The sequence below is a fragment of the Pyricularia oryzae genome, chromosome 6 (genome assembly GCF_000002495.2).
Source record: "Pyricularia oryzae 70-15 chromosome 6, whole genome shotgun sequence".
In the NCBI taxonomy this organism is placed as follows: Eukaryota; Fungi; Ascomycota; class Sordariomycetes; order Magnaporthales; family Pyriculariaceae; genus Pyricularia; species Pyricularia oryzae.
The window spans coordinates 2,172,175-2,196,305 of NC_017853.1; the positions used below are offsets into that span (position 1 = coordinate 2,172,175).

The window sequence follows — 24,131 nt, forward strand, 5'->3', positions numbered from 1 at the left end:
ACATAGCCGAAGCGTGGTCATGATTCTTTCATTACTGATGCATTTAATGTCCATAAGTGGCAGATTGTACCCCAGTAAGCCAACCGTTAACGCCGTCATGTATGCTTTCTTGGTGCAAGTCACCGCCCGAAGCTCCAGCCCAATATATCCGAACCAAAGAAGAAAAAAAACACACTCGGTAAAAAAATCACAACATTTCGTCATCGTCGCTTGTTGCTGTTGTTGCTGGTTGCGCACTTTCAGAAATCGCATCGAATTTTGACACGACCCCGTCGACCGGAGCGTTGCCCATGGCCGCATCATCGTCTTCCTTTGCAAAGAACTTGTCGACCTCTGCCTGCTCCGCCTCGGCCTCGAGCTGCTTCTTGGACTTCTTCTCCCCCTTCTCCGCCCCCAGAGCCTGGGCGTTGATGTCGTCCCAAGCCTTCCTCCTGCCCTCGACCGTCTTGGCCTGGCCGAAGCTCTTCTCCGTCTTCTTGGCCGTCCGGTCCATGACAGCCTCGGCGCGGTCCATGCTCTTCTCCTGGCGTCGGCGCATCTTGGACGTCATATGGCTCTTGCGGTGCTTTTGCTTCTTGGAGACGCCAGCGTGGTGGTGTGCGGCCAGCACGGCCGGTCGCTGGTTTATCGACTGCTCCGGCAGCCGCACCTCCTTGAGCGACTTGTCCGTGTTGATGCTGGGCGAGGTCGCCCGGCGCGCCGCTCGGGAGTGTTTCGACGGTGCTGTTTTTTTTGGTTAACCATGTTAGTCTTGGCAGAGCGGCGACTTTGTGGAAAAGGGAGCTATAATTGATGTACAGGCTTTACCTTTCTTGGCCATTTCTTAAGGTTTCTATTTTCCCCTTTGTCGTATTCTTTTTTTTTTCTCTTTTTTCTTTGTTTACTTTGCGCTTCGTTTGACGGCGATGCGCAGAAATAGAGCCTGCTTCCACCGCTTAGTGGGGTTCGCGCCCGCCAATTTTCTTTTTGTTATCTTATCGGAAATTTTAGACATGGGGGTGGTGCAGGGACGAGGGTGGTCGAAGAATGCGGAGTCGCGTCGAGTTGTAATGCACAGACGTTTTTGGCTTACCCTGCACTTGAGCACACATGTCAGCCTGTCATCTACTGTATGTCTTATACAGTACACAAAGGCAAAGGACACCGACTAGGCTTAAGTTCATTGCACGGCTGCAAGACACGGGACACTCCGTCTCTGTTTTGGACTCAAGAAACGATCAGATGTGGATTGGATCAACATTTTAGGTGTCATAAGGCGGCCATGTTCACCCAAGAGTCGCAATAACGTACATGCACAGTTAACGGACTGTGCACACCAGACGACATTAGACAGTGACAAACCCGTGCGCTTGGCACGCCTGCATGTCACTACTGTGCGTATTTGCAGGGGTGTGGCTTGCTTCCAGGGTCGGCAAGCACTGGAACGGTTTTCCACTGCCACTGGGCAGGATGCTGTTACGTCGTAATGAATTCTGTTGTCTGCAACTCCGCTCAAAGGAAACTTCCAACATTCTATCTACCTACCTACACAATCTTGTTCGTCAAACACGGCAGCCAGCTTGATTGATCTATCATCGAGGTCATGGAACTTACTTGGATTTCAGTACTATTACTCTCATTGATTGAATAATCTGAGAACGAACAGGAGTAACCACCTCCGAAAAAAAAGGGGAACAATTAAGAAATAGAAATAAAACCAAGAAGAAAGAGAACCCACCCCCGCTAGCCTGCGCCATCCTAGACAAGTTCGCCAAAGATCCCCGAAGTTTTCGACTACTTCCCGAAACCTTCATCCTCGTCCACTCCCAACATGAATTCCCAGGAGCGTTGGGTCTCAAGACAGCAGGACCCAAGAGCCGGCCCCGGCGTCTACGACCCGTCGCGAGTCCTCGATCGTCTGCACGAACCTAGCATCCTCGTGCCCTTGGTCATATTGCTCTTGTCCGTACTCTATACTGCTTCGATCAGCCTGCCATCGTTGATCAGAATATTCTGGGACGGCCTGGTCACCGTCACGCCGGCGCGCCTGATATTCGCAGTCGACGGCTGGCTCAACCCCCCGGTGTTTCCTCGACCGGAGATGTTGTCTCCTGCGGCGCAGCCAACTAGCCATGCGGCCAAGAGCGAGGCGCTTCGGCGGATACTAGGCGTGGATTCAGGAGCGACCGGCTTGTTGGCGTCCGTGTCGCAGGTTGGGCGGCGCATGCCCGGCTTTGGTGGTGGAGGAATCGGAGGGGGAGGGGCCTCGAAGAAAGCCCAGGTAGCCCAGCCCGCTGGTCTAGGCAATATCAGCAACTCCTGCTATCAGAACAGCATTCTTCAGGGGCTGGCGGCTCTGAAACCGCTGCCGGCATACTTGAACATCCCCACAAACTCTAGGGGCTCCGATTCTCGAGACAGCCCGGAAAAGGGCCCCGCAGCTACTTTACGCGATCTGATCTCACAGCTGAACGATGCGGACAACAACGGCCGCACATTATGGACACCTTCAGTACTTAAAAATATGAGTACATGGACGCAGCAAGATGCATCGGAATACTATCACAAGCTACTCGACGAGGTTGACGAGGAAATCACCAAGGCTGCGCAATCTATGCAGAAAACAGCTGGACTGGAAAGCCTGGAGCCGTCTCCCTCGCCAGGCAAAGCCCCTTCTGATGACGGGTCTGCCGCCAGTTTGCATAGTGAAGACAGCGGCTACCATAGCCTTTCCTCAACCTCCAAGGTCAGCCTCGTGGGCAGTGAGACCTTTACACCGCGCAACCCGCTGCTGGGACTTCAGGCCCAGCGTGTGGCATGTGTATCCTGTGGCTGGTCCGAGGGCCTGTCCATGATACCATTCAACAGCATCACCCTCAGCCTGGGCATGGGTAATCAGAATCACGACTTGTATGAGAGGCTAGATGCTTATACCAGCATCGAATCGATACCGGGCGTTGAGTGTGGCAAGTGCACGCTGCTCAAGGCGCAGCGTCTCATTAACACGCTGATCGAGAGGAGCCGTGCTGGCGGAAAAGAGCCGGGGGACATTCCCGAAGCCTACGCTCGCATCGCAGCCATCAATGAGGCACTGGAGGAGGACGACTTTGACGAAAAGACTATTTCTGGGCGGTGCAAGATTTCACAAAAGGTCAATTCCATGAAGACGAAGCAGCTTGTTATAGCCCGCGCCCCTCAGAGCCTGGCCATACATATGAACCGGTCTGTATTTGATGAGAGGACGGGCCAACAGTACAAGAACTTTTCGCCGGTCCGCTTCCCTGCCATCTTGGATCTCGGGCCTTGGTGTTTGGGTAGCGCAGAGAGCAGCACTGCGGATGCTAAGGATGATTCGGAGGTACCTTTACAAGAAAGGTCTAGCGAGAATGAGCCCGGGACCAGCTCACCGTCGGAGTGCGACAGTGATTACGAACGTTGGCTACTTGACCCAAAGAAATCTATGGTGGCTGGCGACAGACAGCCATCGAGGATCGTCGGGCCCATATATGAGCTCAGGGCTGTCGTCACCCATCAAGGCCGACATGAGAACGGCCACTACATCTGCTACAGGAAACATCCGCGACCCACACGAGACTCTGACGGTGAGAAGCGTGAGGCTAGCGCACCTCCAAATTTGTCACCGGACGGGGAGGGCATTGACGACGCGTGCGGTGACAGAAAGGCATCATCCCTGGCATATGGCCAGTCGAACGTCTTGAACTCAGAGACCTCAAAAGGCAGCGCAGAGGTTGCACAGAATGGCAGCATCACCGCCGACGATGATCAGGAAGAAGACGACGTCGGATGGTGGAGATTAAGCGACCAGAACGTCGCCCGCGTTTCCGAAGAGGTTGTCATGGCGCAAGGGGGCGTTTTCATGCTGTTTTACGACTGCGTCGACCCCGTTCCTGTGCTTGCCTCGGATGCTGACGCGGATGTTGCTGCCGACCCCGACCCTGACGCCGACTCTGTGTCCAGGACGTCAAGTCGCGCTTCTCAACCTTTGAATGATGACGGAGAGGACAATGAGAGTATCAGTGATAAGGCAGACTGACTTTGAGATTACTGGCTTTCATTTGGGAAATATCTGGATACAAGAATTTGTGATTACGTCATTTCAAGGCTGCATAGCTCCAGGCGTTGTATGAGTTTTTTTTTTTTTTTTGGCGGTCGTTTTTTTTTCTATATTTTTAACGGCGTTTTCCGAAAGGATAATCAAATGTCCAGGGATGTGCCTTTTATGCCAGTATTGGGATTGACGGAAGTAGTGGAAAGTCTTTTTCTGCAAGCTGGAACAAACAAAAATAAGGCTTTGGGGGACACACCCTTCACGCAGTAACCTATTCTAGCCTCGGTGGCTCATGCATTCAACATACCTCACTCATACTGAATCATGCCTATAAAACAGCAGAGTTATTCCATCTTCAGTGCTGTGGGATATCCATCTGCTTTGTTTCCTAGCTACTGCGCATGTCCTGGCTCACTGCATGATTTTGACAGAGGCCCACGAGGGAGACTTTCGCGTGCATATTGGGTCAAATATCTTCAATCTCGAGTCTGCTCGCCTGTCCTTCCTTGTTCCTTGCCAAAGTACGAGTCTTGACTCTTGCCAAAATAGGTTTCTTTATGGCAAGACTTTAGGGCCTAGAAAGTCTTGTCGATATACATACATACCTACCTACTAGGTAGAGCTTTTGGCTCTGGCAGATTTGGATTTGAACTACACAAAGAAATATCCCCCTTTCCGGGACTCTTGAATTAGCGCAAAGGAATCTGAACCAAATGTAGGTAGTCATTCCAAGTCGCTTACCCGCTATTATTCGCGCCGAGATGGTTGAGTATCCTCCTTAGTAGGACCAAACATACTTTTAGATAATCAGGGCAGTACACAAGTTTTCCTGGGCTCTACAAGATTAGAGTTTGCATGTTGGCTGATCAATACCGTTGACCGGCAAAAAAAAGCACAACTTGATACAGTGGTATATTTTCACGGTATGATGTGGGGCTTGGCGGATGTGTTTTTACCACGTACTATACATAGTGAGTGGTGAGTGGTAGGGTAAGAAATCCATCCCCCGCTACAGTGTCCGCTCGTGTGGACTTGTGGGCTTCTGCCGACCGTGGTAATAGTTTTGAACAAAAAAATAATTTAGATACCTGGTGATTCCCGCGAACAGTTAGGTTAATAAAGGCCCACGCCCAAACATACGGTGACAAGGGGTGTTTTTTTTTTTTTTTTTTTTTTTTTTTTTGCCTGCTTCCGTGGTAGTATCGTGGTACACACAGTAGACGCCGTTGGGGCTTTTTTCTTCTTCTTCTCTCTCTCTCTCTCTCTCTCTCTCTCTCTCTCTCTCTCTCTCTCTCTCTCTCTCTCTCTCTCTCGGCCGGACGGGAATTTATTTTAGCGGTGGGCTTGAATTGCGATCTTTCTTTTTGTTTCTTTTTCTTCTTCTTCCAATGCGATCGCGGCATTTTGACCCTACAGCAGGTACGGAATATTCGTTCGTACATTTGCAAATCGACAACAGTACCTAGCTAGCCGATTCCTGCCCGGTCCTTGTCTTGGTCAGGCTGTGAGGACAAGTGAGATCAAATCTCCAAAGTGGTTTCAATGTCAGAGACGGACCCGAGTGCATGGTCCCATTACCAAGGCTTTGGCAAGGTAACCATACCTTTCAACACCCTGTCTTTTTGTGTGTGCCTGAATTACCCCAGCAATTTTCAAGTGAGGCGGAGTCGCGACCAGCAAAGGCGCAACGCAGGTGCACCTGGTACGAGCTTTGGTTAGTTGCAAAGTATTCTCGGCAGGCCGGGATCTGATAGGCTAGGTGGGTCCTAGGGTCCTTGTGGAGACCAATGGCGATAACGCAAACAGATGCCCTGCCTAGCAAAAGTGGGAAAGGGACCAGACCGGGCTGTTTACGAAGTAAGACAAGGATGGAAATACAGCAACAAAAAGAAAGAGAAAAATGCGGAAGGCGTTTCTGTACTGCCTATTCTCAGAGAGCTGGGCTGCATGTTTGTGCGCCTCGCTCACTCCCTACGATGCTTTTACCGGTCAAAAGAGCGAAGCGATATTACGTACCATTCCAGGCCGACTTGGGAAACAAAACAGCAACAAGATGACACTGACACCGGACTCGTCGCACGTTTGGACCCAAAAGCTTATTCCAGCATCTTGCTCCTTCGATTTTGATTTGCTCTACCACCTACTAGGTAATAACGTACAGTACTGACTACATGCTACCTTCATACTTCTAATTACCTCTCTACTACCTATCCCTGTCTTTGGATAACGCAGACAGCCCCGACGCCAAGACTCCGTCTTGAATGTACGGAAAAAGGATCTGTTCTTTTTTCGGCCTTTTTGCTGGGCAAACAGTCAGCAAACCTGGAGATGCCTGCGCCCTCCCCTTGCTCGCCTCCATTTTAGGCTTCCCTCCCTTCATTCCTCACCCACCTGTCAAGCCACCCTTTGCGCAGCATTTTCTTTTCCGCGGCGGGCAGCACCAAAAGTGCGGCTGATCCTTTTTTCGCTTGTCGTCTATATGATGAGCGCCCTGTCAATCTAACTGCGGAGCAAATGTTTCTTATTCTTCCGCTTTTCCCTTGCATGCACAAACTAGACATTTTTTGATTGAATTCTCTTTGTGTTTCCCATCTCACCTCTGCGTCAGCCCAGTTAAAATAAAGTCTCGCTTACTCCATTTTCCATATGAGGATAACCTGTCCCCCGCCGTTTATTCTGCACCACAGCACCGCAGCCAGAAGCATTCCTTTCCTTCCTCCCCTGTTCACTTTGGTGCTAGTCTAGCAATCTTGACAGCTTTACAGTATCATCACCAGTCGCAATCCTTCTCACCATCTTCATTCTCTTGCGACAAAAAGTATAGCAATAATATACCGTCTGGCTTTAACTAGCTCGCTCGGCCCGGGCCCCTAAGTTCGGATTGAAACATAGGGCCCAACCTAATCAGTTAGTTAGGTACCTTGCCTGCCTAAGCCGTCGATATCTACCTTACCCACCTTGAGGTACTCGCGAGACTTTGTACTGTGAAGAACCCACACAAGCTTCGGCTTCAGTTTTCTAGGCGGTTCCTCGCAGCACGTCTCCTTCGTCGCGCTCTCACTTGGTTTTCTTCGATCAATCCCACCCAGAATAAAGAACAAAAATAAGGGGTCGAATTCCTAGGAGACGCACCTTTTTCTGCTTGGCTAGCTCCGACAAAGACATCGACAAAAGCTCACCAACATGTCGGCGTCGGGTTTGGAAAAAGCCACCGGGGGCGGTCTCCATCCCGCGCTTTACATCGCGTACGCCTCTTTCTGCCACTATCCCCATGTTGGGGAAAGGAAATTAGAAACAAACCCAAAACGCCTCAACCGTTTATTTGCTAACCAACGGCCCTATCTGCTGTCGCCTGTATTTTCTTTAGAAGCTGGATCTTTTTCTCCAACAGCACCATCTTGTTTAACAAGTGGATCTTGGATAACAAGGACACACCCTTCAGTATGTTTTTTCTTCCGACTAATTTATCCTCCCGTCAATTGCTGTCAAGTTCCAGCACATATTGACGTTAAATATATCCGATGCAAACTCTACGCTTGTTGTTCACCAACATATACTAACGACCATATCTTACAGAATACCGTATGTATTAATTATTATTGATACTATACTACTATTACTGGGAGCTCACGTTACTTGTTACCTCGGAGCAAGAACGTCCCTTTCATATGTCCATCCCCTGAAAGCTGGCTAACTTGTTCATTCTCACCACTAATAGCCGTCATCCTAACATGTTGGCACATGATCTTCTCCACCGTGGCGACGCAGGTCCTTGCTCGCACCACGACCATGCTCGATGGGCGTAAGGAGGTGAAAATGACTGGCCGCGTTTACTTGCGCTCCGTAGTCCCCATCGGCCTGCTCTACTCGGGCTCCCTCGTCTGCTCCAACATGGTCTACATGTATCTGTCCGTGTCTTTTATTCAGATGCTCAAGGCCGCCGCCCCTGTTGCCGTCCTTCTCTGCTCCTGGGCGTGGCGCCTGAAGGAGCCCTCGGCCAAGACTTTCGCCAACGTCTGCGTCATCGTCTTGGGTGTCATGATTGCGAGCTTGGGCGAGATCTCCTTCAGCTGGATGGGCGTCTTCTATCAGCTGGGTGGTATCATATTCGAGGCCCTGAGGTTGACCATGATCGAGGTCATGCTGGCCGGCGACTCGGAACAGAAGAAGATGGACCCGCTGGTCTCTCTCTACTACTACGCCCCCGTCTGCGCCGTCACCAATGTCTTTGTAGCTCTCATCGTTGAGGCCAGGACCTTCCAAGTTGAGGACCTGATCAGTGTGGGTATCGTCATGCTCGTACTCAACGCCTTGGTGGCCTTCATGCTCAATGTTGCGAGCGTCATGCTGGTATGTTAGATTTTATTCCCTGAATCATTAAACCCAATCCTTTTCCAAGCAGCTAACAAGACCGGATTCAAAATCATCAGATCGGCAAGACGTCATCCCTCGTCCTCACCTTGTCTGGTATCCTCAAGAACATCCTCCTCATCGTGGTTGCCGTTCTGTTCTATGCCGAGAAGGTCTCCCTCATGCAGTTTGTCGGTTACTCAATTGCTCTCGGCGCTCTGACCTACTACAGCCTCGGATGGGACGTCATCAAGTCCCGCTCCGTCGCCGCCGCTGACTGGACGCGCGCAATGTTCAGCTCCTCTGGGGATGCGGGTTTGTCTCCTGCCGTTCGCCGCGCCCTCATTCTGGGCGTTGTCATGCTCCTCCTCGTGCTCGTGACATTTGGAATGTTCTACGATGGCACCTACAGTCTGAAGGAAACTATAGTTGGTCGTCGATAGTACTCAGTCCTAGATCACTGCAAATCTCACGTCAAGCGGGAACGCAATGAGGCTTGTTGTGACGGAGAAGGAAAATTGCGATGGCAGATGCAGCAGGCAATGACACGAATATAATAGAACGAGGGGATTTGATTTTTGTAGTTGGGCGTTTTAGGGGGTTAAAGACAAATGGATTTGGGATTATTCTACTTTTTCTTAATAAAAAAGAGTACTTATTTAGTTATGAAAAAGAAAATCATTGAGCAAGGTCTGGATTTGTGAACTGAACATTTCATCTCTTATTAAAGGACCTCTCTGTCCGGAACAAATATCATGTTCCCACCAGCCAGAAGGCTATAGTAGAACTGGATCAACAAGACAAGACTGAGTCCTTGGGCATTGAAAATTGCAAATTTGTACAAGTGAGTTACCATTCGTCAATCTCACCATCCCTTATAAAGCACCCAATACAAGCATGGATATTTCACTAGTAAATGACATACCATCCCCAGTCCATATCAGGAAGCATCGCAGAAAGCATTGGCCGGAACAAGAGAACCCAGGCCCGGCGGCCCCATGTCCATATCCACAAGTAGAGAAGAAACAGAAAAAGGCCATCGATGTAAACGGTTCTATCCGATCACTTCCCACAGATTTAAACCCTGCACTATTCCCATGTCGTAACACGCTGATCAGCGGGGTCGATTTCGCTTTGACAGACTCTGCCATGGATACTGAGATTTTAGGACTTGTACAGTATCAGGGCGATGAGTCGGCGTTGTCGATGCCCAAGCGTCCGCTGTGCCTGGAGCGGCAGGCATGGTATAGATCTGGGAATTCCCATGAGGGATAAATCGGGAGATCGAGCTAGCTGTTTCGCCTCCCAGAGATCTGGAGGTGCTTCCTCGAAGTTGACTTCTCCCTGGAGCTTGGCCGCTCGTCCAAGACCTGGGACCTCCTGGGGCTGTACCCGGCACAAAAGGGTCAGTGCGAGAGATAGAGGAACGTATTAAAGCCTGTCCAGGTGGGATAGCGACAGCCTGGTGCTGCCCCGTAATAAATGGCATTGCAGAGATGTTTCCACCGCCCGAAACCATTGGAGTTTTCAGGGCAGCATGGGCGTTGTTGTGCTCAGGTCTGTAGGTGGAGGCAAGCGGAGGATCCTAGCGTCGGCTTCTACTCCGTTGACGGCTACGACTTCGACTGCGGTCACGACGCCTCCTGACAGACACGCTCCTCGATCGGTCCCGGCGTGAGGGGCGGTCACTCCGCTCCCTATCGCGGTCCCTGTTCCTCGCCCTGTCTCGTTCCCTGCTGCGATCGCGACGCCTCATGAGAGAGGCACTCCTTGACCTGTCTCGACGTGAGGTACGATCCCGATCTCGATAGCTATCCCGCTCCCTGTCTCTCCGCGGGCTCCGACTTCGAGAACGGCTGCGGCGTCTCTCACGTCTGTCATCACGTCTATCATCACGACGATCCCTATCATTTCGCCTGTCCTTGTCGCGACTTCTATCCCTAGCTCGATCTCTGTCCCTGTCGCGACTGCGGCTACGATCTCGCCCGCCCGTAGTCTGGCGATCAATATTTGATCGACGGTCGCCAGGCACATAGCGGTCAATCTCTTCCCGCGTGCCGGTCGTAACAGTGCGCTTGACATCTGGCGAGCGGTCGCCTGGGCTGCGCTTCTCATCAGACCCGGAGACCGGGGCTGGCCGATCTCGATTCTCCCGCTGTGCCGCCAAATATGCACGAGCTTCCTTCTCACGTTTGCGTACTTCCTCCTGCTTCCACTCCTCTTTCCCTTCCCTATCGAGACTGTGGGGTGGTCGCGTGGCTGTGGATGGAGCGTCTTGACGTGAGCGGCTGCGCCGCCGTGTACTTCTGTCGCGCCGTATCGGTGTTCTGCTGCGACGGCGGCTCCTTGAGCGTCTTTGTGATCTGCTGCGATCTCTGGCATGGCGCTTGTCACCTCTGGCATCCCGGTCGTCGACAGCCCGGCCTCCCGCCTTGTCCCTGTCGCTATCGGATTTCTCTGGAGGCTTTCCAACGTCGGCCTTTGAAACAGAAGTCGATTTCTTCGTCTCGGAGCTTCCCGCAGTGCTGGTCTGTGCTGGGACCGAAGACTTTAGATCATCCGACGTTGTTGGAACTGTCTTTTTCGTCTCCTTGGAAGCGACATCCTTCTCAATTTCAGCAGTAGAAGAAGTTGCAGTTGTAGTTGCTTTCTTTTCCGTATCGGATTTGCTGGGCCGAGCAGGTGATCGGTCACGGCCACGTCCCGCTCTAGAATTATCCCGGTGTCTACTCCTGTCCCGTCTAGGTGACCTAGCCCGAGATCTGCTGCGCTGTCTCCAAGTGGATCTAGTTGGGGAAACTCCCCGGTCTGCTCCTCGCCGTTCTGTTGCCCGTCTTGAGCTGCTGCGCGCCCTTCTGGGCGAGCGCGCCCTAGATCGGCTTTGATCCCTTCTGTCTCGTCGATCGTCATGCCTATTGTCACGTCGGTCGTCTTTGCGACCGTCCCTTCGCTCATCTCGGCGATCATCTCTGCGTATTCTGGAGCGGCTGCGATCTCTCCGGTCATCACGACGATCCACCCTAGTCCTGGAGCGACTTCTCTCATCCCTCCTGTCCGTTTTAACCCGGGACCTGCTGCGATCCCTGTAGCTGCGGCTATCACGTCTAGGCCGAGGAGATCTGGATCGACGATCCGGCCGTCTTCGCTCATCAATGCGAGATTGTCGACTATGGTCCCGGGCTCTACTCCTATCTCGGGTATGTCTGTCTCGTGATCTCTCCCGGTCACGGCCACCACGGTCACGGTCACGGTCACGGTCAGACGATCGCTGTACGCTGCTAGGTCGTCGAGCCTGCTCGCGGTCTTTGCTTGGCGGATCTTCCTTGCCCGACTTAGTTGCCGTGTCCTTACTTTCCTCCCTAGGTGCTTCAGCCTTGGGTGGTGCTTGAGATGGAGGCGGGGCTGGGGTCTCAGCCATGGGAACCGTCTTGATCTTGATCTCCTTGATCGTCTTGACCTCAGGTTTTGCCGATGGCTTCGTAATTGGTGTTAATTGCTTGACAGTGGGCGCTGCTGCCGACAGCTTCTTGCCCTCGGAAGCATTCTTGACATCCGGGTTGGAATCACTGCGGGAGAATATTGCCGATCCAGGTTTAGCCTTCTTCCGCGGCGGTGGTACTAGGGTCTCATCAACCTCAAGCTCTGGCTGCTTTGGCGTGTCTTTGGTGCTTTCACGTAAAAGATCCGCGAGCGCTTGTTCTTCGAGGCGCTGAAGGTCTTTCTGAGACAATGGCTCCTTGGACCGACCGTCATCCCTGGTGCTCCTTCTCCTATCAGAGTCACGATGCCTGTCGCGGTCGCGGTCTCTGGTCCCATCCCTGCTTCTGTCTCGCCTTCGTGAACGATCCCGGCGGCGTGAGCGCGAACGATCACGATCTCTGCTTCCGCGTCGTGACCTGTCTCGGCTTTCACGTCGCCTTTCGCGCCTATCCTTGCTACGATCTCGTTCCCGCTCTTTCTCACGCTCCTTGCGCTTCGCCTCACGCTCCTTTTCTCGTGCCTCCCTAGCAGCTCGCTCCTCTTTTTCACGGATGTCCCGCTCGAGATTTCGTTTCATCTCCTCCACCTTCCGGAGTTCGTCCCTGACCTTTTCGCGCTCAGCCTGCCTGGCAGCCCGATCTGCAGCATAAGCAATGTCGGTTTTTGAACCTCGCTCTTGTTCGGCGAGGGCTGCTTCTTCGCCAATCTCGGCACGCCTTAGCTCGCGGATGTTGTTCTCTATTGCCTCGAAGTCGATGAGACTCTCAATGACGGCCTCTGCCTTCTGATAAACACCACTACGGTCAAGGGCGCCGTCGATTAAGGCAGCAGCCTTGCCCCGATCGAGCGTTAGGAGCTGGTGTGCATTCCGTTCGACTTCCTGCTCGGCGACCTCTAAAATAGATTTCGTAACTTGTGCCTCGTAGTCCTGCAGTCAACCAGTTAGCAACACCGCAATTTGGCTTGCGAAATTCCAGTCGATAGTCGACAAGTGGCAAAGCTCAAACATACGCTCGCCTCGAACTTATCCCAGACCTGCTTCCTAATCTCGTCATATCCGCCCTTCTTCTTGAACCCATGCGCCAGCGTCTCGATCGCCGACCGTACGGCAGACGATAGTGGAAGCTCAGATGCCTTGAAAGACAGCGGCTTCAACACCGGAGCTACATCGCCTCGAGATTCTTCAACGACTGGCATGGCTGTTGCCGCAGCCATTGGTTCGGGGGCCGTGCTGGTCTTACGTTGGTGATGGAAAGTGCATCCAACTTGACTGAGCGCGTTGGGCTTCAATGTTGAAAACGTGCGCCAACCCAAAAGCTAGCGAGCGAGGAACTGGTTTTGTTTGCTGGGCATGGCTAATTGGCGGGGATTTCGCAGTGCTTTCTTTTTGGCTTTTAGCCGAGCGACGTGGCTGGTGGTTTTGCTCCAGGATCTTCAGCGAAACTTATTGATTTTTTGAATACAGAAACAAATCTGGCTTCCTCTGAAATGGACTTGCTGGAGACTAGGCCGAGAAGATTAGTAGTTTAAGTGAGTGACATCTGCTCCAGTCGCAGGAATGATTTGCAGGGAAAAAGATGTCGAAGGATCGCGAAAAGGTGTTGCGCGTGCCTGCTAAATTGAGATTGATTGAATGCTCCGTCCCTGTCGCCAAGGTTGCAAGGATCAGCCAAGGTACCTGCAGTGTGACATTGTAGGTGGGGAGGCTTTGTCGAGCCTATGTGGGGTTTGAATTCCTCCAGTAGCCAATAGCAGCTGATCTCATTGACGGCTTCAGGATAAACAGTATTGCCGAAGCTCTGGCAAGCCTGACGTCGGGATTGAATTGAATTGGGTCCTTCGCGTCGGCGGGACTCACTAGGAAGCTTGCTCGGTTCATTGAATTGTACCAACTTGACGACACCCCCAATCCACAACAATACCTCGCAGCAGAATCGCACCTGCGATCCCACCGAAATCGTCGAATCAGGCCATCGAAGAGCCGTCGACCAGAACCTAAGCCTCCATCGCAGCAAGCACGATAACACAACTCAGTCAATCACATAAGATGGTTTCCAGAGTCGTCTTTTGGGCCGGCTTCGGTGCGTTACGCCTCCTGAAATCACGACAATTTGCCGTCTCTGGCCGTCAATGATCAGATCAATTGGTCAATAAAAAAGGCATTTGAACTAACCTCGTTTGCGAGATGGACAGGCGTGGCCGTCCGAGCGTGGCAGCTGGGTCTCCAGATGGTGCCGCTGTTCCACAAGCAAGGCCTCTGGGCTTACCCTTTCTTCGGTGCGGTCGGTGGTAGCTTTGGATACTGGCTGCAGGGCGTTGATGATAGGCAAACCGCCATGTTGGCACAGAGGAAAGAGTTCTTGCTGGAGAAGCGTGCAAGGAGAGCACAGAAGCTGGAGGCCGCTGAGACAGAGGCGGCTGCTCACTAGACGGAGGGATGATACGATGGACGTCGACGGGAAATCTACAACAACGGCAAATAGATACGTGGAATCGAGGACCTTGAAGGACGAGAAGAGACCCATTTCTAGCTTCTCAATGCTGGCCAGGTACCTTTGGAGGACCATATCACAAAATCGGAATTCAAATTTCTTAGCATCAAGTCTGAGGCTACGGACAAACTGTCGGTAGCATACAGATCTTATTTTTTATTCCTTGTTTGTTTGTTTTTTTTTTTTTTTTTTTTTGGTTCCCAGCAATTTTCTATGTTGAGAAGGACAAGACAGGAGTGACATGAAGACCAGGCTCGGACCTCATGGCCACAGGTATCCCGCCGGTTTACACCAAGGTCAGTTAGGGTCATCCTGTTTTCGAAGGATTGCAAGAACAGCGCTTGGCGGGGCGTTCCCGGTCTCTGTCTCGAACTCGGTTATCAAGACGGATACATGCTCCTCACGGGTGGTGTCAAAGAGCAACCTGAACCCGTCTCCAGTAAACTTGTCGGGCTCGATTTCGTTGTAGGTCAGAGGTTCGATTGCCACACGGTCTCTGTCCACGTTGATAGACTCGGAAAGGGCGATGACAGGTATGTCCCGTAGCGCTGCCGCTGCTGCAATATCGCTGGTGCCCAACGGGGCATATAGGGCTCCATTGGCAAAGACAGACTCGACGCCAAGCATCACCTTGGTGCCTGGGCGAAGGATGCCGCTGAGCTCGACAAGTCTCGGGACGTATGAAACCTTGACGCCTTCTGTGTGCAGTAGCTTGGCCAGGTCCCGACCATTTGCTCCGGTGCTGTCAGCCACTACCACGACGGAGAAGCGCTTGCCGTCAGCCCATGCCAGCTGCATAGCCTTCTGTACTAGCCTGTGGTGGCCATAAGTCAACAAGACATCGCCATCGGCAATCATATCTGCTGCATTTTTGGTTACAATGACCTCGGCATAGTTGATCTTTTCCTCTATGAAGGCATCGACCGCCTTGCAGAGCGTCTTGATGGAGGTCTTGTCCGAAGTTTCAATGTCCAGCTCTGAAACGCGGCTCTTGATCTGCCGAATCGCATTGCCCATGGCGAAGCACATAGGCCTGCACTCGGTCAGATATTCAATCTGCGGATTCAAGACGTATGGAACAAAGTGTCTCGAAAACGAGTTACCAGCAGGCGCCTCGTATGATAGTAGAACCTAGACCGGATGTCAGTGAATAATTCGAGAAAAACTAGACGGCCAAGATCGCATCTTACCTCCTTGAACGCCAGCAACGTCCCCCTGAGCCTGGCAATGTTCTCCCTCAGGGCAAACGTTCCCATCTTCTGGCCAAGGGCAAGCACGGCGTGGTGCACATCCCTGTCGGCCTCTGGCAGGGAGATCCTCTTGGCAACTGGAAGATGGCTAAAGCACAACGGTGCCGAAGGCTTGGCCTCCTTTTTCTCCTTTTGTGATGATGCATGCGACGAGCCAGCGGCTTGCTTTCCACCGTGTGCAGGACGCCCTCCGCCAGGCACCTGCTGCGGCCCGTCCTGCTTTGACTTGGACTTGGCGCCCTTTGCTCCGTCCCCTGAGGCGCCTGGTACGGTAGGCTGCGTGGCTGGAGCCTCAGTCGCCGATGCGGGGCCTGTCGGAGGGGCAGCGGCGGCGGCCTTTGCGGCAATCGCTTGTGCTCGCCTTTGAGCCTTCTCTGCTTGTTTTTTGGCCTTTGCCTCAGCAGCTGCGGTCATCTTCTTTGATGGGGTCGCCCCCGCCCCCGCCGTTGCAGCCGGGGCATCTGCGCTGCCAGACGCTGCCGCCGGGGCTAGGGGCTTCTCTGTCAACTTTGATGTGTCGGGAGCACTGGTAACGTCTGCTCCGGGGCCCGGGGTGGGACCGTCGGTCGCGACCGAAGTCATGTCGGTGGTGCGCCGTGCTGGCTGTATGCACAAGTCCAAATCCCGTGATCAAGCTTTCCCAAGGGATTTCGCGGGGTTGTGATTTGCTGGTATTGTTTGCAATTGTATTTTTGCCTAGATGTGAGAAGCTTCCCGGACCGCAGACAGAGCCTTAGACGATACAGGCCAATAATTTTATAGGGCCAGCAATTCTTTTTTTTTCCTGTGAACAGTTTAAATGCTGTTTTAATGTTGGCCTGGCTGGTCCTGCACGCGAAGGTTGAGTCACCCATTTGTGCCTAAGCTTGGTGGTGGAATTTGCCCCGCCTAAAATCCCGCCTTGCAGACAAAAGCTTTACAGACACCCCCATGTTTGCATACCCCACGATTCAACCAACCATTCAGATCATCCCAACGTCGCGTAGGTACAGCTACCTAGCCAGTTGTCAGGTACATTTACTTAGTACGCATGAACAAAGCTCTAATTCTATCTAGATCTACTGTAATTCTACAAAGTGGCTCAACTCTCGCGCCACATATGAATGCCCGCTTCAAACAAACACTATCAGTACAGTGCCTTTACTATACAAAATTTCGACCAATTGCCATCCGATCAGGCTTCCCGATTATCTCAGCTATGTGTCTTCAATGCCTGAGTTAGGGGATAGAGGTCTATGGAGCTCTGCAAGCTATGTCGAAGTTTGAGACTCTCCCTCTGCTCCTTTTTTCGGCGTTGCCTGCCAAAACATCTTGTAGACAGGCGATCCCACGCTGCCATCCGCAGATTTATACTCGTTTGCTCCGGGAATATCCATAATCGCCTCCTTCACCAGCCTGACCGTCTCCTGCATCTCCTCCATGGTCGCCTTCTTCTTCCCCCTGACCTTATTTTGAAAAGTGATCTCACACTGGCATCCCTTCTGCAGGAATTTCAGCAGCTGCTTCAACTTGTGGCCTAGGTCATGCTTGGTGATGGCCCAGTTGATCTCCATCTCCTTGGTCATGACCTTGCTGCGCCGGGCCGCCTTTTCCCTTTCCTTCTGCTCTCGCTTCAACTGCTCCCGGTTCATGAATCGGCAGATCGGGTAGAGAAGACCTCTGTTCGTGGGCCCAGGTAGGGCAATGCACTCTAGTTGATCGGTCTTGAGGTCGGCGTTCTTGAGCACTTCCACCAGCCATTGCGGCTCCGACAGCCCGTCGGCTTTGCGGAATACTATCTTCTCGCAAACTTCGAGAAGTTCCTCGTCCTTTGGGAACCTTCCCATCTTTTTGAAGTCCCAGGGACCCTCTTCTTCTTCGACTCCTTCTTCTGCATCGTTTCGGTCATTGCGTCGAGCTAGTACCCGACCCTCATCAGCCGACGCTATCTCCGGGAATGATTTTGCTGTCCTTTTTCTGCTGGCGTAACATCGTATCTGGTTGGCTGATCGCCTTTGGTCCGTCGCCGTCGGTAGTGCCTTTGAGGCAAGATGCGCCAGGCATATGGTCGGGCGCGCGGTGCTCGCCAGCATGCGCACGCATCCCGCCGTGACTGGTTTTAGGTGCACTGCGAGTGCCTTGGGGCAAATCATTGTCGAGTTTGGGCTGTCAAAGAGCGGGGTATTGCTTTCTCCTTTTGATGACACAGTTTGGGCTCGGCCGAGAAGCTTGCGGGATGATCAAAAGTCGCGGCGAGCCAAAGGTGCAAGTTGGATTATGTGTCTTAGGCAGGTACCTAGGTATGGATGCATCCTCCGCTAGACTAGTCTCTCGGCTCAGGAGCTCAACTTTGCCGTTCCTGGAGCTTTTTCACAGGTGGAGCTCAGGCCGGGTACAGGGGTCGAGAAGCTTGGCGTGCCTCACAGAATATGGCTGACAAAGCATTAAGCCCGGCACCTGCCGTTACAGAAACTTGTGCCGTTGTACCATCGACTTGTTCCAGTGGATGCAGTGCAGGTAGTCTGTTGGTTGTGCTATAGGACCAAACATTCAATTTGAAGATATCGGCAATTTTCAACGGAATTTTTTTTTCTTTCTTTTTTTTCTTTTCCTTTAACATATTTTTTCGTACGAGTCAACCAACCGTCTCTGAATGGAATGACTTGACTTCTCCCGAGACGGCTGTTATAGGGCCTGGATAAAACTGCCTTGCGAAGATTGAAGAGAGAACCATAAAAAAAACAACTCAAAAATGACATCATTCTCATCTAGATTCCTCGGACGGCTCTCCGGCAGCTCGACCTTCTTCCCCATCAAGCCGACCATATGGGTCCTCAAGACCTTTGCCTTGTTCCACGTCTTCTTTTATAACGGCTACAGCTACTCGGCCACCTGGGGACCCTCCATGCTGCCGACCTTTGAGGTTGTCGGCGAGGCCGCTGTCATCAACCGCACGTACCGCCGTGGCAGGAACATCGGGGTCGGTGACGTCGTGGCCTACGACATACCCGTGGAGAAGAAGGACACGGGCATGAAGAGGGTCATTGGCATGCCTGGAGATTACGTCCTCATCAACTCGCCAGAGAGCGGGAGCAGTGAGATGATTCAGGTGAGACGGGCAAAAATCCTCCAACCCCCTCTTTTGTACTTTTTATTTTCAGGCTCTCTTTCTCCCTTTTGATCCCAAAATATTCACCCTCCTTGTTTCTCTTGGCGCTTTCTTTCGACAGAACAGCTTCTTACCCCCAAACTGGTAAGCTGCACCATAAGACGCCAAGGAAGAGAGAGAGAGAGAGACAGAGAGAGAGGTGGGTAGGGGTAAGAAAAAAAAAATGAGGCCAAAATAATGTCAAAAAAGAGAACTGGGGCAAAAGATTCCTGACTATCGAGCTGCTTCCAATCCAGGTCCCTCCGGGTCATTGTTGGCTCGTGGGAGACAACATTCCCGCCTCAAGAGACTCGCGTCACTACGGACCAGTGCCTCTTGCCTTGATCCATGGGAAAGTGGTTGGCAAATGGTTCCCATGGAAAAGATTCAAGAACGGCCTGCAGAAAGTCTCCGAATCCGACTAGAGACGTTCTTTTTCCGACTTTTCAGTTCCAAGATCACGCTTCACGCCAAAACGTCCCATATAAAACTGGGCCGAGAGAACTTTTTTTACACTTTGGGATTCAGGGGCGAAGCGGCAAACATGATTAACCGCCTACATGATTCGCTTCCATGCTTGAAATTATAACGTCACATCGTCTTGGGTTATGAGATGCTTAAAAAAAAACTCCCAAGTTTCGGGGTCTGCACGGCAACATCGTCTCACCCTCACGTACGCCACCATGGTGAAATACTAGTTCTAGACGACTAAAATATCGAGTGTCCAGTCTGACAGCCATAAGCGGATGAACTATCAGACCCGAGTGGCAATCATCAGACATAAGCAATTCCAGCAATTTGAACGCCATGCTTAACTAGATAGGGTCAGCACTTTCAGTCAGAACTGGAGATCACTTGTTAAATCATCACGCTTATACACCCCGCAATCACCAAAAAAGAAGTATTTGAAATCATACCCAGGTTGACTAAGCATCAAAACAATAATATCAAACACGATTATTTCGCTCAGTTCACACAAAGATAAAAATGTTGGAATACTCGTAGCTCTTGTTCGCATGGTTTTCAGTTTGCCCCAAGAATTCATAGCTCAGTCTAGACATGAAAAAGAAAAGCAAACAGCCCAAAAATTCTAACTTCTATCTAGCGGTGTAGATGAGGGGAGATCGCCTCGGTAAGGGATGTGATGGGGTCCAAAAACAACATGGTGGTACAATCCGATGGTAAAACCAACGGCATCCAAGCAAAGATCAAGAAAGCGAGAAAAAGTACAACAGGGCTGACATCCGCCTTGGCGGAAGTGCAAGTAGAAATACGAAAGTGAAATCGTAAGATCGGAGATAACTAGGTAAACGATCTTGATCATATAATCGGCGTTAACTGGGGAAACGCTTCGGTCGTTAATCATCATCTTCGTCCAGAAGTTCTTTGAGCCACGCCCGAACAAGTCTGGATCATTTGAGGGGAGTGTTTTTTTTGGGTTTGGTTTGAGGTAGTCATAAGATTTGTCGAGAGGACTCAGGGGTTGTTTAATCAGTCATCCCCTGTAGCTCATTGTCAGATGCGTGCAAAGCAAGGGACGGAACTGGCCACAGATATCGATCATACCTCGAGTCCTTCGGTCATACCCGCCGATCGACTAACGGCTCGAGGACCCCTGATAGTCATAGTAATAGGGGGTGCTCTCGTAATATAACGAGTCGTCTCCCTCTGCGTTATCGTCATTTCCCTCCCAGCTGCCAGATCCCGTGTAAGCATAATTTTTCATATCCGGGTAGGTCGGACTCAGGTAATGTGGGTCGCTGCCGTAGGTATAAGTTTCCGTGGTTGAACCGCCCCTTTGATGTGCAGCTGCGCTCGCGCCACCTCGATCACCGCTTCCCGTATCATCATGTCCGCGTCCAACGACGTAGTGCATGTTAACGCCACCCCATGGCAGACCTGATGGGGCAACGTCACTTTCCGTCAGCCCCAAGTCGTCCGCTCCAGGGACTTGGTAACTGCTACCGGCGTACTCGACATTGCGTGAGTCCCGGTCACTCTTCTCCTTCTGCTCTCTGGCCTTGCTCCCTATCAAAATGTTCAGCCACATACTCGAAATGCCAGTGCTGTGGTTGATACGCATGTATACATACTAAATTTCCGTTGCGCAATGCGGTTTTGGATGCGCCTCCTCTCTTCTGGATCTGTGACTTGAGACCAGTCGTCTGACTTCTGCTTCGATTTGCTCGAGGAGCCGTGTTTCCTCGAGCCCTGTGGCGATGATGACGGCATGCTTGAGTAGTTGTGCATATTTGGATCAGACGATTCCGAGCCTACAGCGTCCTGATGACTATTCCGGGGGTCTGGGTCGCCTGAGGATGTATTTGCCGTCGATGTTTTATGAGATGACATATAGATGGGACTGGATGATAGATTCCTTCTCCGAGATGCCGTCTTATGTTTTTGTGGCAAATTGATTTCTGTGGACCTTAATGTCTGTACCGGGAATTACCTGATACTGGCAGATCAATGTATGATATGTGAAAAGCTGTTGCTGTGGCCCCTCCTCTGACGAGCCTGGGGCAGCTGCCGCTAGTTATATATAATATAGCGAAGGGTATCTTGGGTTTGTGAGCACAAAGGGGGTGAGAGATCTCGACGTCAAGGTTGCAGCTCGGTTAGAAGACTCCCGCGTCATCAGCGGGGCTCAAGCTTGAATCGATATAATATCGCCAGATACAAAGAAACCTTGGTGTAGGACTCGGGGTCGGGTAGTGAGATGTCCGGTACTCCGCAGATGGGCACACGCAAGTCCTTCAAATGTAAGTGTCCAGATCGATACAGACCGAACGACAATAAGGTAAAGGTAGATTACGCCAAGGTAATCAAGATGACGACCGTTTGTATTGGAGTCCAGGAGAACAACACGCGTACGCAAACTGAGGTTAACAGATTGTTTGATTGGGGGCCGGTCACATAAGATGATATACGGGGGGAGAGCATCTAAGCCACAATCCATAGCTAAAGCTAGCTACTAATATTACTCGGCTCGGAGAACGCTAAGAGGCATCGAGAAATGTGGTCGTTCATAGGGCTGCCGAGTTTTTTTTTTTTTTTTTTTTTTTTAAAACCGTCAGGGGGGTGTGGTGTCGTGTTGCGTCAAGCGACCAGGTGCTGCCTTGTCATGTGTTTAGAGTCAGAGCTCGGGCAGGAGTAAGGAGAGGGAGTATCAGAGACCCGGAACCACCCGGATCGCTACCTGAGGTAAATACTCAGGAACGAACATACCTACATAGCTAGGCAGCCGGCCATGGCAAGGTATAGCATGCATGTACGTCGACGGAGAATTATAGCGTAGCAGCGAGTTATGACTATGTCTGTGTATGCGGGCATCATGGCGGTCAACTTTGACGGCTGGTGGAGCCGAGTAGCATGCTTGATTTGGGTGGGTGGGTAGATGGATGGATGATGGATGGATGGATAGATAAATAAATGGAACGGATACTCTGCATAAGCCAAAGGAGGAGCAAGGAAATGGGGTTTGATGGGTGCAGGCAGTGAGCAGATGATTGAGCTTTAGGCGAATCCCAGTCCAATTCGAGAATATCAGATAGGTAAGACAGGTAAAATTAGGTTGCTCGGGAATTATGTATAACCACCTAGCTCAGCGGAAGGATTGGATTCCAAATCCGGATTACTTTGGTTAAAGGTGTGCGGCTCAGTATGACTGATCCGACCCATTGCTCTGGGATTTAGGTGCGGAGCAGCTAGCTGCACCAATTCACACATTCGACTTAAAAACACGGCTTTGCATGTGCGAAGGGCAATGGTGATAGGGCAGGCGGGTAGCATGTTAGGCCAAGGTACCTCGCATGGGATACCCTTTGGGGTAAGCAGCTTCTTCCGCACGCAAAATGGATTTGTTCCGCGTATTAAATGGAAGCAAAACACAACGGGGGGATGGGGCCGCGCGCCTGTGTGATGTATGACTGACTTGATGTAACCTGTGTGTGTGTGTGTGTGTGTGTGTGAGAGAGAAATCCAGGTGAGATTCGAAGGAATTTCCACGACGACAGACAGGGTCACGCGCCAGAGTTGACTGACTGTGCAAGAGAAAGAACACAAGCCGGGATGAGATACATCCCGTCTGTGAAGATGCTTGGACTGTTTCGTTCTCCGATCTGAAGAGGCAATGGGAGCCTGAATTTAATCATCCCACACACAATCATCGGCCAAGGCCCAGCCAGCCCTTTCTTTGCATCTAGGGTGTGGTAGTGTAGGTTAGGTACTCAGTGTAAAACTGTACCTCGAAGACTAAGGTAGGTGGTACCTAGGGTACCTTACCTACCAGACCCCAGACCCCCGTTGCCCAGCCAGTAGTGATGGACCTGTCGTATGCAGAAACCCATTGCTTAGGTTAGCCGATCACATTTTAAAATCACCTGCGTCGTCGGTGGTGACGCATTTATCTCTTTATTCCCGGAGGGTATCCTTGTAGGTTGTTTTTACTAGCTTGGATCGTTTAAGTCGATTGACTGACTGGTGTCGGTGGACATCCGGGACCTATCGGCGCTCGTCTGTGGACAGTGGGGGAGTCGGGTCCCTTTCTCCATCATGAGGAACGGCGGAGATCCGCCATCCCCGAAAATTATTCGATAGGCGTACCGGTCAAGCAGGTACATAGTTCGGTTGTAATGTCAAGGTGTATAGCTTCCGAGTGAAACCCAGACTAAAGAAATGTGCCAAAAGAGTCTGCTTGGTAAGATGTAGGTGCCTAGTCGAGCATGTTGCGTGCTGCATTGGTTCACGATGATCATGAGAACCGGGTGCGGATGACGGAAAGCCAGACAAACAGAAACACACATGAAAAAAGACAAAAAAAAAAAAAACACTAATTGCAAGCTGAAGATAGCGTCCCTCGCTACCTAGCTTCTGGCTTCTGTTTCGCCAAGTCGTGGATACTGGTCGACTACCATAGTAAGAATGACTCATTCGTAACAGAACACGCGTAACTTTGCTGCTTCTCTTTTGTGATGATGGACAAGGTACGGGATCAAATCGATCGACCCAGGATCAGGCATGATTGGCATTGATTGCGATACGTACCTTACGGTAGGTAGGTATTCTGGATACCTAGACTCGTTACGGTAAGTCTAAACGAAAGAGGAATCGGCAGGATTCCCACACAGGACTGTTCGTTTGTTGTAGAATCTGCTCTCCTGTCAGCAATTCAAATTGGAGAGGGGCGAGCAGACACGCTCTACACGAGATGATACGTCAAGTTTAAGGTGGTTGAGAAAAGGTACAGCCTTGGGAGGGTTGCATCGGGACCCGCAACCAAGCTTGTCAAACGAACTACGAAGTAATTACAAGACTGACTAGGTAGCATAGTACTGGCGGTTGGCGGCTCCAAGCCATAATGCCGAGCCACGCTGATGACTAAG

At 51.4% G+C, this 24,131-nt stretch overlaps 9 protein-coding genes across 10 annotated transcripts; 4 read left to right on the forward strand and 5 right to left on the reverse strand.

Moving 5' to 3' along the window:
• Window positions 1-12: 12 nt before the first annotated feature.
• MGG_04032 (uncharacterized protein) lies at window positions 13-966 on the reverse strand. The gene is made up of 2 exons (XM_003719764.1): window positions 808-966; window positions 13-723 (listed from the first exon to the last, which is right to left on the reverse strand). Exons 1-2 carry the CDS (start codon window positions 818-820, stop codon window positions 188-190), a joined length of 549 nt encoding a protein of 182 aa, XP_003719812.1. The 5' UTR covers window positions 821-966; the 3' UTR covers window positions 13-187.
• Window positions 967-1,485: 519 nt separating this feature from the next.
• Window positions 1,486-4,503, forward strand: MGG_04031 (uncharacterized protein). The gene has a single exon (XM_003719765.1). The coding sequence runs from the start codon at window positions 1,811-1,813 to the stop codon at window positions 4,031-4,033; it is 2,223 nt and encodes a 740-aa protein (XP_003719813.1). The 5' UTR covers window positions 1,486-1,810; the 3' UTR covers window positions 4,034-4,503.
• Window positions 4,504-5,801: 1,298 nt separating this feature from the next.
• On the forward strand, window positions 5,802-9,089 carry MGG_04030 (uncharacterized protein). The gene is made up of 5 exons (XM_003719766.1): window positions 5,802-7,293; window positions 7,416-7,489; window positions 7,625-7,630; window positions 7,767-8,398; window positions 8,479-9,089. The coding sequence occupies exons 1-5, from the start codon at window positions 7,232-7,234 to the stop codon at window positions 8,839-8,841; spliced, it is 1,137 nt and encodes a 378-aa protein (XP_003719814.1). The 5' UTR covers window positions 5,802-7,231; the 3' UTR covers window positions 8,842-9,089.
• Window positions 9,083-14,518, reverse strand: MGG_17707 (uncharacterized protein). Its single transcript, XM_003719767.1, has 4 exons — window positions 14,052-14,518; window positions 13,737-13,973; window positions 12,890-13,522; window positions 9,083-12,806 (listed from the first exon to the last, which is right to left on the reverse strand). The coding sequence occupies exons 3-4, from the start codon at window positions 13,091-13,093 to the stop codon at window positions 9,984-9,986; spliced, it is 3,027 nt and encodes a 1,008-aa protein (XP_003719815.1). The 5' UTR covers window positions 13,094-13,522; window positions 13,737-13,973; window positions 14,052-14,518; the 3' UTR covers window positions 9,083-9,983.
• On the forward strand, window positions 13,926-14,307 carry MGG_04028 (NADH2 dehydrogenase subunit 14K; the record flags this gene model as incomplete). The annotated part of the gene is made up of 2 exons (XM_003719768.1): window positions 13,926-13,959; window positions 14,072-14,307. The coding sequence occupies 2 exons, from the start codon at window positions 13,926-13,928 to the stop codon at window positions 14,305-14,307; spliced, it is 270 nt and encodes an 89-aa protein (XP_003719816.1).
• On the reverse strand, window positions 14,444-16,496 carry MGG_17708 (uncharacterized protein). Its single transcript, XM_003719769.1, has 2 exons — window positions 15,561-16,496; window positions 14,444-15,501 (listed from the first exon to the last, which is right to left on the reverse strand). The coding sequence occupies exons 1-2, from the start codon at window positions 16,200-16,202 to the stop codon at window positions 14,668-14,670; spliced, it is 1,476 nt and encodes a 491-aa protein (XP_003719817.1). The 5' UTR covers window positions 16,203-16,496; the 3' UTR covers window positions 14,444-14,667.
• Window positions 16,497-16,553: 57 nt separating this feature from the next.
• Window positions 16,554-17,928, reverse strand: MGG_04026 (uncharacterized protein). The gene has a single exon (XM_003719770.1). The coding sequence runs from the start codon at window positions 17,750-17,752 to the stop codon at window positions 16,871-16,873; it is 882 nt and encodes a 293-aa protein (XP_003719818.1). The 5' UTR covers window positions 17,753-17,928; the 3' UTR covers window positions 16,554-16,870.
• A 172-nt stretch (window positions 17,929-18,100) lies between these two features.
• On the forward strand, window positions 18,101-19,750 carry MGG_04025. Of its 2 annotated transcripts, none has more exons than XM_003719771.1 (2): window positions 18,101-18,917; window positions 19,005-19,750. In XM_003719771.1, exon 1 carries the CDS (start codon window positions 18,352-18,354, stop codon window positions 18,778-18,780), a length of 429 nt encoding a protein of 142 aa, XP_003719819.1. In that variant the 5' UTR covers window positions 18,101-18,351; the 3' UTR covers window positions 18,781-18,917; window positions 19,005-19,750. The 2 variants fall into 2 exon arrangements, with proteins under 2 accessions (XP_003719819.1, XP_003719820.1); XM_003719772.1 differs by having other exon boundaries at window positions 18,101-18,708.
• On the reverse strand, window positions 19,713-24,030 carry MGG_04024 (uncharacterized protein). Its single transcript, XM_003719773.1, has 2 exons — window positions 20,841-24,030; window positions 19,713-20,775 (listed from the first exon to the last, which is right to left on the reverse strand). The coding sequence occupies exons 1-2, from the start codon at window positions 21,097-21,099 to the stop codon at window positions 20,345-20,347; spliced, it is 690 nt and encodes a 229-aa protein (XP_003719821.1). The 5' UTR covers window positions 21,100-24,030; the 3' UTR covers window positions 19,713-20,344.
• Between the last annotated feature and the right edge of the window lie 101 nt (window positions 24,031-24,131).

What these genes read in the sequence shown, in the direction of transcription:
- MGG_04031 (XM_003719765.1), top strand. Translation starts at nt 1,811, where the DNA reads ATGAATTCCCAGGAGCGTTGGGTCTCAAGACAGCAGGACCCAAGAGCC.
- MGG_04030 (XM_003719766.1), top strand. Translation starts at nt 7,232, where the DNA reads ATGTCGGCGTCGGGTTTGGAAAAAGCCACCGGGGGCGGTCTCCATCCC. An exon ending in CATCCCGCGCTTTACATCGC is followed by an intron (nt 7,294 to 7,415) that starts GTACGCCTCTTT and finishes TATTTTCTTTAG; the next exon opens with AAGCTGGATCTTTTTCTCCA. An exon ending in ATGTTGCGAGCGTCATGCTG is followed by an intron (nt 8,399 to 8,478) that starts GTATGTTAGATT and finishes CAAAATCATCAG; the next exon opens with ATCGGCAAGACGTCATCCCT.
- MGG_17707 (XM_003719767.1), bottom strand. Translation starts at nt 13,093, where the DNA reads ATGGCTGCGGCAACAGCCATGCCAGTCGTTGAAGAATCTCGAGGCGAT. An exon ending in GGGATAAGTTCGAGGCGAGC is followed by an intron (nt 12,807 to 12,889) that starts GTATGTTTGAGC and finishes GGTTGACTGCAG; the next exon opens with GACTACGAGGCACAAGTTAC.
- MGG_17708 (XM_003719769.1), bottom strand. Translation starts at nt 16,202, where the DNA reads ATGACTTCGGTCGCGACCGACGGTCCCACCCCGGGCCCCGGAGCAGAC. An exon ending in CGTTGCTGGCGTTCAAGGAG is followed by an intron (nt 15,502 to 15,560) that starts GTAAGATGCGAT and finishes CATCCGGTCTAG; the next exon opens with GTTCTACTATCATACGAGGC.
- MGG_04026 (XM_003719770.1), bottom strand. Translation starts at nt 17,752, where the DNA reads ATGATTTGCCCCAAGGCACTCGCAGTGCACCTAAAACCAGTCACGGCG.
- MGG_04025 (XM_003719772.1), top strand. Translation starts at nt 18,352, where the DNA reads ATGACATCATTCTCATCTAGATTCCTCGGACGGCTCTCCGGCAGCTCG. An exon ending in GGAGCAGTGAGATGATTCAG is followed by an intron (nt 18,709 to 19,004) that starts GTGAGACGGGCA and finishes CTTCCAATCCAG; the next exon opens with GTCCCTCCGGGTCATTGTTG.
- MGG_04024 (XM_003719773.1), bottom strand. Translation starts at nt 21,099, where the DNA reads ATGTCATCTCATAAAACATCGACGGCAAATACATCCTCAGGCGACCCA. An exon ending in CATTGCGCAACGGAAATTTA is followed by an intron (nt 20,776 to 20,840) that starts GTATGTATACAT and finishes ACATTTTGATAG; the next exon opens with GGAGCAAGGCCAGAGAGCAG.